General features: G+C 39.5%; 2 protein-coding genes and 1 long non-coding RNA gene across 4 annotated transcripts in view; all 3 read left to right on the forward strand.

Annotated features, from left to right (window-relative positions):
• mical2b (microtubule associated monooxygenase, calponin and LIM domain containing 2b) overlaps positions 1-6268 on the forward strand; it is a 78435-nt gene extending 72167 nt beyond the window's left edge. For both annotated transcript variants that reach the window (XM_085169085.1, XM_085169086.1), the window contains 4 exons: positions 3081-3174; positions 3677-3785; positions 3859-3932; positions 4018-6268. In XM_085169085.1, the coding sequence (XP_085025211.1) occupies positions 3081-3174; positions 3677-3785; positions 3859-3932; positions 4018-4238 (498 nt within the window). In that variant the 3' untranslated portion in view covers positions 4239-6268. The remainder of the gene's footprint in view (positions 1-3080; positions 3175-3676; positions 3786-3858; positions 3933-4017) is intronic.
• A 1175-nt stretch (positions 6269-7443) lies between these two features.
• The window catches only part of parvaa (parvin, alpha a), a 36212-nt gene continuing 22217 nt past the window's right edge, over positions 7444-21438 (forward strand). The window contains exon 1 of the mRNA XM_085169092.1: positions 7444-7777. Coding sequence (XP_085025218.1) covers positions 7642-7777 — 136 coding nt within the window. The 5' untranslated portion in view covers positions 7444-7641. The remainder of the gene's footprint in view (positions 7778-21438) is intronic.
• On the forward strand, positions 7784-21160 carry LOC146513609 (uncharacterized). The gene is made up of 2 exons (XR_014875458.1): positions 7784-17137; positions 18955-21160. It is a non-coding gene; the product is annotated as an uncharacterized LOC146513609 (long non-coding RNA).

The following is a 21438-nucleotide window of genomic DNA, read 5'->3' on the forward strand; positions in this document are numbered from 1 at the left end:
TCCACGATGTTTGTATCTGAGAGTATGCCCACACTGATGACACTGAATATCTAGCAGTTATGGCTTTAACAGAGGTGTTATTATGTTTCAACTTTTTGTAGTCAAAAGTTCATTTATGTCTATGAGCACATTTATATCTTTAGTGCTGTGCAAAAATGTTGAGCCACCCCTCGTTTCTTATTAATTTTATAAGAAGTAGGTGCGCTGATTTTAGTTAAACATGTGAAAACATACAAAGAAATATAAAGTCTAAAACTGATTTTGTGCAGTTCTGTTGAGCTTGATAATCAATATTTGGTATGACTGCCTGTATTCATCAACACAGTCTTAACTCTCTTTGGCAGCTTTCTTGCTTTTTCTATAGTCTTCATTCTATAGTCCTAGTCCCATTTTCTGTCCAGATGATTCAGACCTCACCGTTAGAACTGCTTGAATAGTTCAGTTCATTTTTATTTCAAACGTGTACATTCACCATCATTTCGTCATACCATTCCATTCCTTTGTTTGAAAAGGAGTAAACAGAAGTATACACTTATTAGTCCCCACCCCCACAAATTTTTCATCTCATTCATTTAGTTTTCTTTTAGTCTTAAATCAAATAAACAAAAGCACAACAAAACACAAATCATCACAATATACCCATATGGAAAAGAAATAGTAAAAACATATATGATTTACTCATGAAAGTGGCCACTTTCTCATTACTTTCATATTTTTTTTTTAGTAAGTATACAAAACATACAAGTTTCATTATATAATTTTTCAAGGGATCTTATGTGTTTTCACTCTTGTATGCTTTTCATACAAGTTTCATACAAGACAGATAAAAACTTTATAAGATATATATATATCTTTTCCATATGGGTAGTTTCTTTCATATAATAAAAGACAGAATATGTAAATTAGCAGATTCACAATAAACCAAAACATCACTTCAGTTACTGTCCTGGGTCAACCCTATTTTCTTCATTCTTATATTTGTTTAAAAATTTTTATATTTTATTTTAAACTGGTTTATGTTGTTACTTTCTTCACTATTGAGATAGACATACTTTTTAAAGTTGTTCTAGCACTTTGTATTTTTAAATTCCATTTCCTCCCCCCTCGTCTTTCTATAAACAATTTACGCATTTCTTTTGGAAGCATTTTGTTTCTTGCTTTATATATTATTTGTGCTGTTTTAAACTTCACCAAGTCGTGAAATTTTATGGCTTGCATTTTGTTAAAGAGTGCATTTGTATGGTCCCTGAACCCTGCATTATTTATTAATCTAATGGCTCTTTTCTGCGTTATGGTTATTGGTTGTGTATTACTTTTGTGTGTGTTTCCCCAGACCTCTACACAATAGCTCATATATGGTGGTAGTAGTAAAGCACAGTATAATGTGTGCAGTGCTTTCTGATCCAAAATTTGCTTTGTTTTCCCCAGGACGGCAATACCCCGTGCCAGTTTCCCCCTAACATAAGTAATATGTTCGGTTCTGATAGTGTTGAGATCCAGGCTGTGGGGAGGCCCATCCATGACTCGTGGTGTTCTGTTGTATGTTCTTCTGTCCCAACATGCTTTGACTGCTTTGCCAGTGTGTTTGGGGACCATTGTCATGCTGAAAAACAAAGCTGTTGCTAATCAGATGTTTTCAGATGGCCTTGCACGGTGGATCAAAATTTGATGGCACTTTTCTGCATTCACAATCCAATCAGTTGTGACAAAATGCCCATCAATCCAACCATGAGAAGAAATAATTAGAGCTCGCGTTCAACCAGTTTTCAGGTGGTTGGCTGTGGTATTTATTAGAATTTTCTCATTTCACATATGACCCCAGCTGGTTCTTGGGCCATAAAGAATGAAAAGGAATAAAACAGGGCAGACTGTGGAAAAATGCTTTGACTAGTAACAAATGGAGCCGCTCTAAAGGAATTTAATAATGATGCTATTTGAGTATTTAAATATTTGCATCTGATTATATAAAAGGACTCAGGCATGAACAAATTGGGGGAAAAAAAAATCAATATAACATATGTTAATAAGGTAGTGGGCTACCGTGGGCCACCAGACGTCAATGTTTCCTGGCAGTGATTCTTCACGTCTCCTGAGCTCTACCACACGGATAAATACCCTTCTTCCCAAAGATATTCCTGTATAAATTATATAATAATTATTATAATAATAATTATAATTATAATTATATTATAATTATATTATTATTTATTATAATTATTATTTATTATAATAATAATAATAATTATTTTTTATTATTATTATTTTATTATTATAATTATTTTTTTTTTATTATAATTATTATAATTATTTTTTTTTTATTATAATTATTATTATTATTTTTTTTATTATAATTATTATTTTTTTTATTATTATTATAATTATAATAATAGTGGTGAAGACTGCTGTCTAACACGTCCCCCCCAAAACATCATTACCATCAAACCTTTCAGGGAGTCTGTTTGTCCTATGGATGACGGCATTATCACCCGGGAAGAGGCTACTCCCACCATGACAGAAATGTTTCATCAAGGGATAAAAATGACCAGCTTAATGTTTATTTGCAGTGACCTTTTACAAACAGAAGCACTCCTCACCGTAAGAGTCAGTGCTTCAGGTTTTTCCTTCAGTTTGTTATCCTTGTTTATTTCCCAATATTCCTTTCACTGCAGACGGTCCCTGCTGATATCCGTCTCTGAGATTTCTTCCATAACCCCATTACAAGGATGTTAAACGGAACATTGTTTGCAGTGCTCACAGAATTGAAAAATCGCATTTAAAAAAAAAAAAAAAAAAAAAGAACGGCAGAAAAATCTCTTACTCTGAATGATTCATGTAAGTGTTTTCTACTGAAGAAATAGGGCCTTTAAACTTGTTCATTACAAGTTCTCAGAATTACCCAGAATAACAAGGACACTTCAGAGAAAGAAGGGCTAATTTTATTTGTGAACACCACAGATGAATTTAGATCCTTTGTATGGAGGGGAAAGCAGAAATTTCAAAGAACGATTTCTCCCTTGATTAATCTCCTTTGATCACATCTAACTACACGTGTCATACGGCGACGTCGTTGCATTGCACAGGTGATCCAGAGACAGTTGGAGGAAGTCGGAGAAAAGCAGAGGGACCTGGAGGAGAGAGGAGTGGCCATAGAAAAGATCATAAGAGGAGAAACAGGTACATTCAGACAAACCTTACAAACCTGTGAGTCTCAGCATTGCGTAGCTGCTTTTATTTGACAGGAGTCTGTACCATAACACCTTGATTCACTCTACTATACAGCTCAATGGAATTCCACAGTGAAAGCTTCATTCTTTTTTTCCCCTTCTCGTTCTGTTTAATTGCACTGCCCATACTTCTCAGACCATTTAGAGAAAAGCACTGCCTTGTAATCCTGGTCTGGTTAAAAGCCTCTACATACGGTTAATGGCTGTGCTCATAATAGACACTAGGGACTTTATTGTTGCTTCATCTTTCTACAATACAGGCTTCTGTTTGTGTTCCAGTGAATAGTATATGACCCTGTGACATGATGTGTATGTCATTGAAGTTTGATTTTTTTTTTCTTGCTGTGGTTTTTAAATAATTGATATAAATTCTGAAATGTCTTTCTTCTTTTTTGATCCCTATCAAACCTCTTTTTTCCTCCCTACATCGTTCCCTCTTTCCCTTTTTACAGAATCTCCTCAGACGGACGACAGTGACGAGGCCCGGCTCTATCAGTCCTGGTTTAAGCTCGTCCTAGAGAAGAACAGATTGGCACGCTATGAGTCTGAACTCATGATCTTGTAAGTGAATGCGTTATGAAAGCAATTCCCTTTTCTCGCATGTAGAGGTCTCACTATTTTCTCCTCTGTTCAGCGCTCAGGAGCTGGAGCTGGAGGACACACAGAGTCGGCTGCAGCAGGATCTGCGACGCAAAATGGCAGTAGAGGGTACGGCCTTGAGCACACAGCGCTGCAGTCTGATATAATATAGCATGCTCTTATTTCTGTCTTCCTCCTACTCTTTTTTTTTTAGATACAAAGAAGAGTGCCTCAGAGCTGCAGGAGGAACAGGTGATCCTCGCAGAGATCATGAGAACAGTGGAGAAACGAGACATGTTGGTCTCTATTCTGGAGGAGCAGAGGGTCAAGGAGAGGGCTGAGGACAGGGACCTCGAGAGCCTTGTGCTCTCCAAGGGCTATGAGTTCCACTGGGCCCGCATGGATGATAGCTGGGGCCAAGAGAAGCAGGAGTGATGGCTGAAAACCGAGGATCTCACTCTGAAGAGGACAGATTAGAAGGAAAACAGGTTCCCACAATAGTTTGCTTGTGGCTTTTTTTTTTGCAAAGCTATAAGTCTGAAAAATGTGGATGGAATCTTGAAACACTGACGAAGATTGTAAGACTTGATCGTGTTAGAAAGAATGGAAATTGACCCTTAGATAATGGCTTCCCGTATAGCCACGAGGGTTTATTAACCTTTCTGCCAACTTTTCTCAACACTCAGAAGTGTAACTGCAATGTCCCATGCTGATACTGACCTGAAACTTGATGTATGATATGCTTAACCACCTCCGATAATGTGAGCCACTGCCTTGAATGCCGGCACTCATCATAAACCAAACTGCCTTATTTGTGGCTGCTGGACTTGTTGCGACAGATTGGTTATTACTGTAACACTGTATCTTCACTGGATAGCACATGGAAGGAGTCAAAAGTTTTTCTGGAGACTCTTGCACAGCGTGAATTGTTATAAAACCAGAAAAATGCTTTAAGTATTTCACTATGAGTCACTTTATGCGCAGCCTTGTTTGTGACTGTAAACTCTTGTGCATATTTTAAATTTATTCACTTTTCTTTGGATCAAATAAAATATATTTGTATATATGCTCAGGCACTAATTAACGCCAGAGAAATGGAATCTGCCATGAAGCTGCTGCACAGACAAACCACAGATGATCTAGAGGAGCTGTTTGATTCCTAGTTGTCTCATTGTACGGTTGGCTGGAGTTCAGCTAAAAAAGCAGCAAACAGCAGTAGCAAGACAGTCCACAGTGAATGGCAAAAGCATAGACTGTATATAAAAATGGAGGGGCCGCTTACTCCTCGTGTTGAATTCTCAAAATCAGCATTTTGGTACCACTGTGTAAATTTTTGGAACCAAAATGATCGTGATCTTGTTTGGAGTGGGAATTCATTAGCCTAATATTGTCAGACTTGAAGCTAATTAGTGCTAAGTAACAGACAAATACAACGGTTGAATTTCACTCACCAAAACTAAAGCACCAACTTCTTGGACAGACTATACCACCCCGTAAGCAAGGCATCGACAGCACAAAATCTGTGGAGGTCCAGTTCCGAGACTTAAACTAAAGAAGGTAAAGCCCAGCAAACACAGATGGGCGGCAGCTTCCTGTGTTGAGAAACCTGGCAATGCTAGCAGCTGCAACCCTATCTTTAGTATTAAATTAAAGAAACTTCTATGAAGACCAAAACAGGAGGCTGTAACTGGATATTTTTGTTTTGTTTTTTTTATTGCTGTAAAAATGTACATTTTAACATGGGATTCATTTTCTGTGTGTTTAAGAATCAAATGGTTATCGTGGTTGAGGAAAACAACTAATATCAGGAAACTGCTGCTAGAAACCGGCTGCTGTTGCTCGCTTCATCTGTGAAATTCATTATTTATTACAATTTGAAATCGAGACTATTCTAAAAACTTCTTGATCCCCTTTATCACAAGCATAAAGAAAATGTCAAGAGGAAAAATCTTCACTCCACAAAATTAAATTTTTGGTCTAAAGTTTCACTCATTCTGGACTATCTTTGAACCACCGTGTAGAAAACTGGAAGTCCACAGAGTGGGAGTTCTCATGTACTTTTGTTGAAACTTGCAGATATCTCTGGCCTTGCTCCAGTAAGGCATACCACTAGCTGTGACATCCTGAAAGCAGCGTGCCCAAAGTGGATTCATCATTTTTGTTAACTACTGTGAATGTGTCTGCAATTCACTGTAAAGGGCTGTGAGTCAAAATGCCATCAAAATGTCATCTCATGAAAAGATGAATATGTGTTTACATGAGTTTTAATGCTGATGCAAACTGCCATACTATTCTCTCGGTCCTCGGGAATTAAATGTTATTTTGTTTATAATACAAATGAATGCAAATTAAATAATATAGAGTAAGTTTGGTTTTCTTTATCAAAAAAACTTTCATGTTTTATTTTTATGCTGCTTTGAGTGTTTTAAATGAAAAATAATCTTAAATAAAAATGAATTTTTGGATTTCTGGTACTGTTTTATTATTTGTCTTCCTTTGTTGATTGTAACAGCAACCTATTTCTTAATGCTTAACAACATAAAGACCAATATAAACAGTCTTAAAAAGCTGTTGGGCTTCAGTTTTCTTTGGCATTGATGCTACAACTTTCTGGAATGCTGTTGTGGTTTTACAGACACATGACCACTAACCACATGATGTTAACTTGTCTGCCGTTTTGGACATGTGACGATGTAGGATCAAGTGATTAAGGCCCCAGCCACACAGGCTTAGAGACTGGTCCCCAACCATCTGCCAACCATTGGTCATGAGGGAAAAATTTGTATTCCCCTACCTGTTGTGAGTGGTTGCTGGAGCTTGGTGGCAGTTGCTGGGAAAATAATTGCTAAAGCCCAAGTCACAGAGGCTTACAGACCCTCTGGCAGCCACTTGATATTATTAACAAAACATACTTGTGATTGGTATGGGTGCTAGCATATTGCTGTGGTTGTGCTTTGAATGGAAATGTTCTACAAACACTGGCTGGCTACTCTCCAAGCTGTAGTGCAACACAAACGGTCTTGAAACACACTGGTTGCACTGTGGAGACCCAACTTTTATTTTCAAGGTCAACCACGTCCCATCAATTTAAGTTTTCTTGTTAGCATTTAGTAAAAACTATGAGCAACGGTGGTTTTTGATGCAGCAACCTCCAGGAACCACTGTCAGCCAGTAAGAGACTACACAGGAACCAGTGGTTGTACCCCATCCAGTATAGCGGACAACTCTTAAAGAAAGTGGACTTGACATCGCTAAGAAACTTTAATTGGAGGCTTGAACAAAAGAATAAAGTGAGTAAATAAAAATAAATAAAAGATTTAAAAAAATTAATCAGACAAAAAGAGTTTAGAAAAAGGTCCTTGTGGGGGAGGGGGTCATATTTCAGGAGGGGCTGGTAACACCCCATGTCCACCCCTCTAGGTATGGCCCTGTTTGTTTATTATTGGGTAACTTTGAGAAGCTAGAAAACCCCAAGTAAAAATTAAAGGGCTTTAATTATAACAAGGTCACTTTTAGGGTCCTTTGCATCTATTTCTGTTCTTGGCCTCCTATTTTCACCTCCTGCTGCTCCCAGGACAGCTCTAGACCGAGTTGGACCCTGTTCCCGCGGTCAGAAGCCTCCCGCCTGCTCCCAGCCCTCCTCCGCAGAGGAGGGGCCACGCACTCCAGCCAACCTCGGGAGAAAATGTCTGGAATTCCGTTTCCGCTTTAGGGAGTGGACAGCGATTTTCCCTTGGGTTTTTTTTTTCTTTACTTTGACTTTCTAACAAACTTTCATTTCCACGTCAACTCGGACAGTTTTGAGTTAACTGTCCCGGATTTAGTTGTCGTTTCGGCCATGGCTTCTTCGCCTCAGAAGTCCCCTTCGTCTCCTAAGTCTCCGACGCCCAAATCTCCGTCTTCCAGAAAGAAAGATGACTCTTTCCTTGGGAAACTTGGTGGAACTTTGGTAAGGAGGAAAAAAGCCAAAGAAGGTAAACAGCTAACAAAGTTAACAGTCTAGCAACTCTTCTGCTCCTCTGAATGCACTGTTTTCTGAACTAAACCCTCTTACAGACACATTTTATAGTATATGCACACAGCGTTGTACTCACAGCCTCCAAAAAAATAAGTCACTACTACTACGCACTGAAGTTTCAGAGAGCCGACATATTTAGCATTTTAGCACTTGGTTATGTTTAAGCTTAGAAGAAGTTCTTTAACTACAACGTGCGGTGTCCCGTGTGTGCTTTCATGGCCGCAGGCTGTGTGGTCTGTACCCATGTAAGGTATTGAATCCGCTACTACTGTAATAAGCGAGGAATGAGGCAAGAGGGAACACAGGCCCGCTAACCACTGTAGAGGCAGCACTCATCGTGCTTTCACAACAGCTTTTATTTTGTAGTTTGACTTATTTGGAAGGCAATAAGGAGCGTTAAAATAGTTGTTAAAGGAGGTATACATATACAGAGACAATTTATATGTGGATTAGTCTTTTTTTTTTCCCTTCCAGGGTGCTCCCTCCGGGTCAACTAATTTAATTTAGGTAATAAAGAGTTCATGTGAGGTTGGTTTTATGGATCATGCTTTTAGCAGCTTAACATTTTGTGTTGCAGCTAAGACACATTTCACTTTAACAACAGAGAAATTGACTTTGGATCAGACATACAGGCTGCAGTTATTTCAGCATAATTACAAGCTACATACAGATGCAGATGAGTAACAAATTAACCCAAACCTTTCAGAGCCAATACTAGGGTGAGTCATTCTAAAGGGGTGGATTGGGACTCACTGTAGTTTGTGGGTGACATACACTAAATTTGATCCCAGGTGGGCAAGAACAGTAAAAATAGTTAAATAGTGACAAAAAAAATGTTTTTTTCAAACTATTGGATTATTGTTATATCTAATCAAACATCCACTTACAAAACTTTTGATTTGAACTATTGAGATGTGTTAACCTCTTAACATCCAGCAGGTCATTGGCCACCTGTCTGGTGTAAATTGGAATTTACAGCCTCACGTCTGTGTCCGCCTGGTCTTTAGGTATGCAGAGGAAAGGATGATTGTTATGTAACAAACACAGATGTGTTGGCATGCATTACTCATAAAGAAAACAGACACATAGCCTGTGGAAAGGACGCGGCAGCTGAGTTCGTCACAAAGAGGTAGAATCCTGAAAACAATTAAAAATAATAATATATCCCTTTCTTTTACTGAAGGGAAATATCAATATGTCCCACAAACGTTCACATTTGTGTACTAAATAGACAATAAACAGGCTGAGATGTGTTAATATAAAATACGGTCAGTTTCAACACTTCATCTCAGTTTTTCCACATTCAGTTAGTCGACTGTCATTACAAAGAAACAGACCAGCAGAGCTGCTTGGCATAACCAGCTTACTTTGGAAACATCTGTAGTTCAGACCTCTGGCTTGGATGAAATTAACTGTTGTGTTACCACTCTCACGGTCTCATTATCAAGGACTTGCAGCTTAAAGCTTCCTGGTGCTGAATGTCCAAAAATGTTTTGTCCTCTGTTTTAAAAATGATATTCTAGTCCAGTGGATCCTTTGGCAACCTAGTTCATTCATTCATTCTGGTCTGATATATTAGGCCAAGCTCTCCACTCTCCTTTCAGTATATTTCCAAAAACATGGAGAATTATTTCCAGGGAGGACTGAGTAATGCCTTACTACCATACAGTATTAGCTTTATTTGTAAACCACTTTAAAAACGACCCACAAGGAACCAAAGTGCTGTACAGAAGACTAGATAAGAGACATAGGGACATAGTAGCTCAGAGAAGTAGGCTGAGGCAAGACCACTGAGGGCTTTATAAGCAAATAAATTCCTTCTAAAATGAATGGGCAGCCAATGGAGGGAGATGTGCTCATATTCACGTGCCAATTAAAAGACGGGCAGTAGCATTTTGTACCATCTGGAGACGAGCGATGGAGGAACCACTAACGCCCATATAAAGTGCATTGCATTACTCCAGCCGAGTGGTGACAACGGCGTGGATTACCGTGTCAAAGTGTTGCCTAGAAAGAATTGGCTTTTATTTTAGCCAGCTGCCTTAGTTAGAAAAAGCTCAAATTATGCACTGCCCTGACATCAAGCTAGAGGTCAGCGTCCACTTTGACCCCTAGCTTTGTGATAGTTGGCTTGATATGCTGAGCCAAGGAATCCAGATCTATAGGGGTGGTGCGAGTGGTGCTGCCAAAAACCGCGTCTTCTAAAAACTGGAGAGCCATGCAAGCCTTTATGATGTCAGGACACTTTGCAAAAGTCTAACAGAGTGCGCGTCATTCGCTTGTTTTAAGTTGCCTCAGTCTGTATGTATTTAAAGTGAACCTTTCTGTAATATATGCACTGTTCCAGCTGTGGATGATTATATTAAACATGGGCAGTTTCAAATATTGAGTATGTACAAGGAATTCAAGCTTATTGATATGGTAAGGTCCAGGAACTCAGCTCTTGTTATTACACAGAAGCACCACCCTCCTGCTGGCCAAAGTTTTGTGTGTGAGGGGCTACAGATGAAAGTTGGCTTGAAGAAAGGAGAGGTAAAACAGCTTGTTTTGAACTGTGAATCCTTTAAAGATGCTCTAGTAGAATCCTACAATGGTTTAATAGATAGCAGAGCACGTCTGGTTTCAAAACACTAAGGCTACGTTCACACTGCAGGTCTTGATGCTCAATTCCGATTTTTTGATCAAATCCAATTTTTTTGTCTGCTCGTTCACACTACAAATAAAATGCGACAGCAAACGCGCTCTAGTGTGAACGCTCAAAGCGGCCGCATGCGCAAAAGAAGACGTCACACACAACCGCTCTGTTTAGACCCAGAGCAAACAGTATTGTTTGCCTGATGGCCCTTAATATAAAGACTTCGGACTTTACGTTTCCCAATTTTTGCTTTAAGTTATTTTGTCATTTACATAATAATGTAAATAACCTAATAATGATCCTTATTGCTGTTTTAGAGGAGCGGAGCTTCAAAGGATAGTTGCAGATTTCTGTCAGAATCTGCAGATTATACAGTACAAATAAAATGTTCACGTTTCTCCAACGTTGTCTTCCCAGCAGTTTCACCGGATGGCCAGGAAGCGTTCGCGATGTCTTCTCCGGCGCTGATAATTGGCGTCTGTCTTGTGTCAGTGACGTAAAAGACAGATTTAATGCGACTTGATGGTTCAAACAGCAGTCGCTTTCTGAAACATCGGATATGTATCGGATTCAGTACCACATATGAAAGTGACCCAGATCGGATTTGTGCCGTTCACACTGTCATACCATGATCGGATATGGGTCGCATAGGGTCAAAAAATCGGATTTGATGCGCTTTCGCCTGCAGCGTGAACGTAGCCTAAGATCAGTCAGCTTGTGAGCGATGAATGACGTCTCGGTACCATCAGCATATCTCTGGAAACATTTGTCAAAAAAGCTGGTGAAGACACTGATCATTTGGTTGACCAGCAGTTATCTGTAATGCACTCGGTCTTACTCGCTTTGCTCCACATGGTCAGAGGTCAGGATCAGGTACAGAATAGCAGCTGTGGAGCTCATAGCGATTCACTCGACTTCTCATGGACACCTCTGCCCGCTTCATCTTCCTCTGTAATAGTTCTTTAACCCCGCTCTATTTTAACTACCAGGAACGTGCTTTAAATAAATGTCTTCCGAAAGGCTTCTTTTAAATGCTCAATTCAGTTTATTACCATACCGGCTTGCGCTGGAAATACAACAGGCTCCACAGATGACATTCATTGTTGAAGGCCAGGTTTTATCATGGAATGAGAAAGGTCCCCTTCAGTCGGATGATTACTTTCTGTCAGTCAGGATACTGTTGCACAGCTGAGCCCCGTTTTATGTTTGCTTTGCCCATAGGACATGCATGCAATCTCATTATATCAATACGGGCTCATGTCCCCTACACACAGACACACACACAGAGTATATATGCACAGAGCAGTGTGTAGGACGTCTGCAGTGTGTTCTATGATTTGATGGAAAACGTGGGCTGGTCGCTCTCGTACTGATCAGTGAATAAATTTAGGTCCATGTGACATTTATGGCTGTCACTGCATGTGCCGGGGAGAGAGAGGGGCCGCCGACTGGAACGGGAGTAATGACTGGATGAGAGGAAGAAAGGGAACAGGTTGGAGGGGATGTGAAGGAAGGGAAGGAGAGCTATGTGATGTGGACGAGGTGGTATGAAAAGAGAGGAGAAGGTCAGGAGGTTTCAGAGCATTAGCGAGGGCTCTGCAGAACTGTGTACACTGAGTATGGAGCAAATACAATACATGAATCAGGACAGGTAATTTTATATCCTCTGTGAAAAATCAAACAATTTTAATATTTATCTTGGGGTCAGTCGGTGTATTAAAGCTATTAGAGAGCTCAGCCTGTGGAGAATGAGACGCAGGGGACAGAGCTGGTCCTGCTAGCCAGGAGAGGATGCTTGTGACTGGGGGACGGAGACAGACAGACATGGGCTGTGGAGCGTTATGCCCTCCAGGTAGGACATCAGCATCTTTCCCCCGTATGTAGCACTAGACAGGAGGCATGCAGCTATTTATTGTGTTACCCTTATTTAACCAAGCGGATGGATACGTATCCTCATTTTATGACAGTGGACTGAGGAGGGGGTGGAGTGATGTGTGGTGAGAAGACTCGGGATGCCTTTTAATCCCTTTCAGTGCGCTCGTAATGTCACTAAATGAAATCTGTTGTGCAAAAAGGGGTGAGCAAAATCTTGCTTGATGCAGAATCCCAGCAGGGGTGTGAATTAATGCCATATTCAGATGAATCTACCCGCCATACTTCCTCAGCACCTAGCCAGGGTTAAACAAAGTCGCTCTACCTTAAATAGCACAAGTGGTGGTTAACAGTAATATCACATTGTGCTAATTAGTATGGTGTTATTGTACCGCAGCTGTACCCCCACATGAGACTGTGTAGTTTCAGCCACTGAGGGCGGCTTTCACAGGTCTTCAGGTTATTTGTAAGTTACAAAATGTAGAGTAGACCACAGAAAGCCATTTAATAATCCCTGTATTATTAACAATCTAGTTATAGCTCTTTGTTAGATGTTTTTTGCTTGCTGTAATTGTTCTATCTCTTATTAAATTCCCTTTTTCCATATGTGTCTTTGTTGAACTGTGATTGAAATAGAAGAATAGAGGAACTAGCCCCATTAGGGATGTTTCCTGGCGACTAGTTTCTTAGTCGACTAAATGAGGAAAATAAAACTAGACTAACCGACTAATCTAAAACTAAGAATCACTCAGGTGTTAAGTTAAATTTAAGAACTGTTTAATAGGAAATGTCAAAAACAAGTAATAAAGATAATTGAAACCATTAATCACATTCTTCAATAATGAATTATGCCACTTAAATGTGCAGCGCCTCGTATCCTGCGTTATCCACGTTACACGTTATACTCCAAACAGGCAACAAAGAAGAAAAACACTTAAAACAACCTGATGTTAAATATTATATGAAGACATTTTACTACAAAAGATGTTCACGTATTACTAAAATATTACAAAAAGAAATAATAACATCTGAAACACTAATAAACTGGGCCTACTCCTGGTAGGAGGTCGCTGGAACGCCTTATTCAGAAGGGATGATCTGATATCCTCGTGTTGGTGTTGTTCCCAGATCATCATGAAAATGTTGTTCCAGGTTCAACATTGCAAGTGACCAATCACATTATTGTGACGTTATTCTTTTGCGCACCAACCCATTCGTGCATTTATGAAATTCCAATGTTGCAAGGACAATATCAATTCTGCTTAGCGTTTATTAAAGGGTTAGGGTCCGTTGATCGGCGGACAAAGGCGGTTTCTCGCAGCTTAAGTACAGTTTTTTGTTTTACGCCGGTTTTTCCCGAAGTCGCAAACGTATGACATCACAACATTCTGATTGGTCACTTGCAATGTTGATCCTGGAACAACCTTTAGTATGATGATCTGGGAACAACACCAACACGAGGATATCAGATCGTGCATTCAGAAGGCAGACCGAACTCCTCACACTGTTGCTAAGCGAGAGCCCATCTGCTTTTTGGAAAAAAGCTAATTTCTGTCGCTTGTATCCGCGTTCTCATTCTAATAGTGTTAGCAAAAAGACGAGGCCTAGATTAACAGATTTTTAATGTTTCTCAACAACGATGCGCCACCTGGTGGCAGAAGGCTGCGTAAAGTTTAGGACACAATCATTTACTGGCATTGAGTAGTTAAATGAGTCGATTAAACGACTAGTAAATTTGGTACCAACCAGTGACGACAGCGAAGATTAGTTGCAGTATACACTTTTGTTTTGCAAAAAAAATAAAAAATAATAATGTGAGAGAAACCTGGTTTGAAGGTGGGTTTGATAACCTGATTCAAAACGTGGTCATCTCTTCTAATTATCTAATTCTAATTAATATATAGAACCCAAAGGCATAAGACAAGTTTTTTGGTACTGGTATCTGTTGGTATTCTTAGTAGGGGTGGGGGAAAAAATCAATACTGTGTAGTATCGTGATATTTTGTTTGCTAATAATGTATCGATACAGGGACAGCAGAAATCGATATTTTGTTACAAAAAATGTTTTTGTGGACTGGAACATGCTCTGACTTCAGAGCATGTTGATCCTTTTTCTGAGCAAGAATCCTGACATTCCTTCACTGTTCAAATGTGTTTAACTTTTTTTTTGGCAGCAATAAACATGACAGTTTACTTATTTTAATTTAAGACATGTTTTATTTTAATTAAGTTTAAAACTTTTTTATTTAATGTAAAATTATATTTTGTTTTAATTTACTTTCAAATTCTTCAGTTGCTGAAGGGGCTGCATAGTTTTCATGAACTGCATAGTTCAGAATAGCTATAATTGTACCAGATGGTTGATTCAGTTAAGTTGGACTAGACTGTAATACAAACCGTTCAGTTTGTCAACAATAAAACTGAAATGAGAGAAAGACTGAGTGTGAGACTTTGATATTAGATAAAATGAATATTGATAAAGTTTACCTTTATGTACAGAATCTGAATATTGCAAAATATTTTAAAAAATTGCAATAATATCGTATCGTGCGTTAAGTATTGTGATAATATCGTATCGTGGGATGTATGGTGATTCCCACCTCTAATTCTTAGCAATACTGACCAATAGCGTTTGAGCAGGCTTTCGATGTATAAAGGTAAGGAGCCCATGTAAAGAGCAAAAGAGATTTTGCATTTGTGAGTCCCAAAGGCATTGCTTGTCATAGGACTGGGCAGTAGGGCTGCAAAATATTAGGAAAACCTCCAATGTGCAATAACTGTGATCAATACTGCGATAACAATATGACTTAAATAGCAAAAAAAAACCAAAAAAAAAAACGAATGCATAATTTCTGTTTTACTGCCACTATTTTTGAAAGCTGCTGTATTAGCAGTGTAACAACAAAGTGCACTTTAACATTGAAACATTGCCCACATAAAAAAAATTCTGAGGCTTGAATTCTGAAAGACATCCTTCCTGGTCTCTAGAATTAGTTTTAAATAAACATAATTTAAATTATCTCAATGCAGTTGTTCATCATTTTACCACTCACCAAGTAGTTATGATGTAAGTCAAAACTGGAGAGGAAACTTTACTGTAGTGCTTGCGTAGTTTTCAGCTTGGCTCAGTTCAGACGTGACGGTCTTGCGGCATGTTTCGTACATTTGTGGAATGGCGACATGGGAAAAGTAGTTTCATGAGGGGATGCGGCTTCTCCGGTCCACTTTATGTATCAGACTGGTGAAGTCCTCTCTGCTAACTGTATTTATAGGCATCATGTCTTTGTCAAAAAATGTGTAATGGCCTCTGTTATTTCTTTGTACCGCTTCGACGTTTTCTCATAAGTTGTTCCACTTGAAAAACTCTGATACAGAGACGGCTGTTGGACTGCTGTGCTTTTTGTCTTAACATTAGCAACCTTTGTTTGGCTAGCCCTGTCTTTCTGGAACTCTTCAAACAGTTCTCTGTGGTTGTTGAAGATGATGGTGGAGATTAGTCGTGTTTCCTCTGGTGGTTGCCACGAGTGTTCTGCAAGTTTTGCAGAGTACCTGTGTTTAGAGAACGTTGTCTTTATCAAATCCAAAGTACCTCCAAATAAATGAGGTACTATTTTTTCTTTTTTAGGCACGAGTTCATAGTCAGTAGCGTTCTCGTCATGCGTCTCGCTCTCGGCCTTTACAACTCTGACTCGTTGCTGCAGCGTTGTTTGCTCCCCACCTGCGTAGGAAGCGGGCCTCTAATCCATTTGATTGGTTAATGCCGTGAAGGGCTCTATTCGACTGGTCAAATGTGTAAAGGGGTTTCTTTGATTGGTAAATTCTTTAAAGCACGTGTGTAAACATTTTAAGGTACCCAGTTATCGCAATTTACGTCGTCTTTTGCGATGGGCCCATCGCGCAGGCTGATGTCGCGATGACAATAAATTTTCGATTTATTGTGCCGGCCTACTGGGCAGTATGACCAAAAATTGTAATATCACACTTTTATGATAACTTGAAATACATTTTAATGAGTGTCTCTTTGTATAGGTTTATTGTTCTTCCTGGAGGATTGAAAATATAAATAAGAATAAATGCCATCATAAAAAAGAAATAAAAATCACACAAACAAAACACTAAATAATCAACTTACTCAGGCCAATAATGGGTGGGTGCTTTAGCTGTTCCCTGGTGTAGCTGTACATCTGGGAATGACGTTCCTCTTTGTTAGCTTTTTTAAAATTAAGGCCATATTTGTAAACAACGATTAGGACATGGTACAGGAAGTACTTGCCCGGATATCCACCGGCTATACCAAGAGCCCGGAAATATTGGGACTTAGTGAGCAGAGTAGCTGATGGGTTTTCCAGATTACAATCAGACCTAATTGGCCTGATGACCATTCCACTTTCTGCATCTTTGTCAGCAGATCTGCAGTGGGCAGAAAAATACAAGAAAGCATGCATAGTGTAGAGTGTACTCTTGCTGTGTACTTCAGGTTACAAAGGTTTAAATGATTTAAAATGATTCTGGCTGAGATAAAGGGCTAAAAAGCCTCTCTCGTAGTGTTACCACTGCATACATACAGGGTTGTCTGATAGATCTTGTGTAAACATGCAACAGCATGCCCCCCTCAGCAATGCAGCTATTTGTTATCTATTAAAACAGGCCGGTGTATGCCTGCTATAACTTCCTGTTAAATCATTGTAGATGAGCAAACTGAGAACATTTTTCAGTTTGGGGTTATTTTCTTTTGTGTTACCTTGTAAATCAAGCAGCAGATATTAACTGGACTGCATTCAAATTAAGTAACTTCAAGCTTACTTATAGGCAGTGTTGGGTAAGTTACTTTAAAATAGTAACTTAGTTACATTACTAGTTACTTCTATCAAAAGTAACTCAGTTACTTCAAGTTACTCGTTACTTTCAAAGTAACTAGTTACTAGGGAAAGTAACTTTGGTTTTACTCAGAATTCTCTTGTTAATGTGTTGCTTCCACAACTTTGCCAGTCTTCTAGCTTGCTTACTTGCTACAAGTGCACTGTGCCACCTACCAATAGAAAGGAAAAGATAATGTGCATATTTCCACAAGAGAAATCCCACGCCTGCACCGTCATTGACCGCTGCCATGATTCTAGCCTACGTCACAGCGTCATGTGCGCCTTTTACATCCAACACAAAAACTGCAGTCGTGGTGCTTTGATTGTACTCAGAACTCGGAAATTCTGCCTTCTGAATAGGAAGATGTAGGTAACACCAGACTGCAGATGAGCTGCATACAGAGCTGGACTGGGACAAAAAATCGGCCCGGGCGTTTTGACTAGAGACCGGCCCACCATTATAGGAAAAATCATAAAGCCTTTGAATGAAAACAAACGCTGTTGTGACAGTGATGTTCACTGTTTTGATGGTATATATGCATCAATCTATCAATCGTTTGTTGTAAGATTCAGATAATTATTTTTTAAAAGCTAGACATTTTAAATGAGAATAAGAAAGAAAAGTATTTCTTTGTGCCCACCTATCCCTGTTAATGCCCTACCGGCCCCCCTGGCAAAACTTTGCTAGATCCGCACCTGCACAGTTACCAACTGTCAGCTACCTAAAAAAGGATCCTGGGGTTATCTCTCTCTCAGAAACAGTTCATAACTTCCCTTCAACTCATTCATGTCACCTAAAAGGTAAACCTGTTTCTCCATCACAGCTCTGATGATTCAGTAAGGACATCTCCTGGTTTCATCTTCATGTTTCCCTCTCACCAGATAAACAAACCAATATCATGACCAGCAGCTTTTTTGCAGCTGTGGCTCCAGCAAACATCAGCTGATACTAGAAATTAATATTAAATAAATTCTAACAACTGCTGATCAAGCTTAAACGTGCTGCTGTTGTTTAACGCAACATCGGCTGGTTTCCTCTTTCTGGCGCAAAGTGGGCGATAAACAAACAAGAGAGCCGATCAGCTGATCATTGATCAGTTTTCATGATTGAAGTAGAAACAGGAGAGGGAGGGGGATAATGAAAGAAGAAGAGGCAGCTGTGCAGCAAAGACACAGAATAACTCCAGCTTTGTGTCTTTTTCATTGTAGCTGAATTACGGGACAAACTGTTCCTTTTCACCTCAATAAGAAACGTGTAATATTTTATCTGAATACCAGACGGGACGGTTGGCAACTCTAATAACTTATGAACAAAATAAAGTTCAACATGATTAACTTCATAGCACCCACCCAGCTGTATAGAAACTCTGTCATGCTAGCTAGTACGCAGTACGGAAAAAGTCAGAATAACGAAAATAAACTCCACCTAAACTTGGTTTATATCTGACCCAGATAGACTGCAGGTCATAACTTCTTACCTGAAGTTCACACTTGGACCAGCGGCCGCCTCGGGTCTCTTTTCCTTCTGCGTCCCCTTTCCCTCATCCACCTGCTGCCTCCACCACTTGCTAATGTTACAGAATCTGTGGAAGCTCCGCGATAGCCACCACACGAAGTAACGAGTAACGACCCTATCTAAATCCCAGTAACGACTAACGCGTTCCTGATTTTGCCTTAATAACTAGTTACCGTGCTCGTTACCACAATAATAACGTAGTTACTGTAACGCGTTACTTAATAACGCGTTAGTCCCAACACTGATTATAGGTTATCCCATCCCGAGTCTCTAGGGCTGGAAAAAAGTTCACTATCCTTGGTGACTAGCTCGTTGTCACCTGATTTCCAACCACTTTTATCTACAAAATACAGTTGCAAAGGTTGCAAAAAGAGTTATATGTAAGTCTGTGGGTAACATTGATGCGTTTATGGGATCAGTCGTTTGTTTGGGGTCATACTGAAAAGAAAATTGGGGTCATTTTGACTTCTGGTCATTATAAGATTCAAGATATGCTCGCTGGCAAACGACTTGTCAATCTTGAATACTTTCTTGAGGGTATTACCACTTGCATCACTGACTGTACCTTCTCGTTGAAGCTTGACGTTTTTCCACAACACTCACACGTTGTCCCAGGGGAAACAAAAGTGGGTAAGTGGGTGGCAATTTACGGATCGAAAAGGGTGAGGTGTGTGTTGCTCTGTAGGAATATTCTCATACACCTCTGTGTGATGTGATGTCTGCTCATGGAGACACAGTGTACATCCAGGCACTTGTGGATGGTGTTGATTAAGAGGATGTTTTTCCAGTGAAGGCAGAGTAATGCACGGGATGTTCACTCCACTGCGTGCACACACACACACAGATCAGCAGCGATCAAACCTCCTCAGGTATCTGACATGCTGTGAAGAAGGGCATGCTGGGCTGCTTTAAAGCCCACTGAGAAGCAGGAAGCAGCACTGCTCTGTGTTTGGTTGACGTCAAGTGGCTCCCAACACTTATACGTGGAATCGGGGGGACGTCCGAACTACTGCAGAACACCTCAAATGATTATAATTCTGGTCTTTGTCTTAGCTGGTGTGCCCTGCATGTAGAGTTATCAGATTGATTGGCATTTCAAAGATGTGTCACACAGCTTTTTACTGTTTATTTTTTGAAGTAAAGCTGGTTTCATTTCTTCTCCTGGTGCTTTTGATAACACTGGCCAACAAGCCAGTGCTGCTGGGATTCTTTCACCTCTAATAAATTTCACTTGGTGACTATTTTCGTCTAGCACGTCCTGGTTTTTTTTAGTTATGGTGTACCAAGTATTGGACAGCTAGTGTGACTGGACAGAAAAGACGGCACATTATAGCATTTAAGAAAAAAGTGGAGCTAAAATTAAGGAAGGCGTTGATGCTTGACGACGGGTTCAAAGGAAAACTGAAGCCAACTACATCAGAGGCATTCGTGCAGGTTGTCAACAGTTTTGTTTTTGTTTTTTTGTTTGTTGGGGGGGAGCAGAGAATTATGCTGAGGCTGAGGATAACTTTCTGAAAGTGTATCAGTGTTACTAAAGATGGAGTTTTTGTATCCTCATGTATTGTGTTCCCACTAAATGTGGATGACAGCGATGAGCACGGGGCAAGATTTCATCAAGGTATAAAAGTGAAAAACTGATATCAGAGAAAATTGAATCCAAGCACGATGAGTAAATGTTGTTGGTTCAGAACAAGCAATTTTGGTGGCCAAGAGTTGAAATTCCAGACATTTTGTTGATACATTGATATTCAAAACTGTCAAAATGTCAGTGATTAGAAACAAAAACTTTTTTTTTTGTAGACCAGTGGGTGTGTTTGTGTCTGCTATCTGTGTCCACGTACGTGCGTGCATGGCAGAAATGGTTAATGGAAATGATTTTTCTATTAATAAATAATTATTTGTTAAAGATGAGAGTGCTCAGCTGCTTGTGAAAGTCTGAAGCACTTCTGAATTATTGGTTATTCTTCAGCAATTGGCTAACGTTTAAAAACTCTGTAAAATTTCACTCCTCTTATAATTTAGATGTTTATTGACACATGAGATTAGGGCTGTTCGATATAACGATATATATCGGATGACGATATAAAAACGTCTATCGTTTCATTTTACGCTATCGTTTGTTTCGTGGTGTCGCAAAATAAACTGTTTACGGCAATATTATTTCATAGTTTTGATGGTCACTGTAGTGGCTATATTAATTTCTTAAAGTTCTCTCTTTCTCTTATATTTTATATAACCACACTATGGACGGACAAGCGCCTGTTTTTATGCATTGTGGTTAGCAACAACGATGGTAACCTTTCACAATAAAGTTCAAGATCCTGTTGAGACTTTTCAAAATAAACTGAATCACGTGAAAGAGCAGATTATTTACGGATGAGAAGTAAAAAAGAGCCGCCAGGTGCTAAAAAATAAACCTTAGACTCAAACGTTAGAACAGGCTTTTCCCCGCAGCACGCCGTGTAATAAATACTCACAAAGAAAACGGCGGCCTTTACAACTTATGTCTAAAAATGTATCGTTTCATACATCGGTTAAAACACTCGACTCCAGCTACATGACGCGCAGCTGGAAACACTTCCCGCAAGTCGAGCTGCCCGAGATTCACAGAATTTACAGAAAATGTTACATTTTTGTGATTTATATCGTTATCGGGACGATAGAATTCTTATATCGGGATATGAGATTTTGGTCATATCGCACAGCCCTACATGAGATGTAAATACATGTTTTTT

Source organism: Neolamprologus multifasciatus, chromosome 7 (assembly GCF_963576455.1).
Source record: "Neolamprologus multifasciatus chromosome 7, fNeoMul1.2, whole genome shotgun sequence".
Classification (NCBI taxonomy): domain Eukaryota; kingdom Metazoa; phylum Chordata; class Actinopteri; order Cichliformes; family Cichlidae; genus Neolamprologus; species Neolamprologus multifasciatus.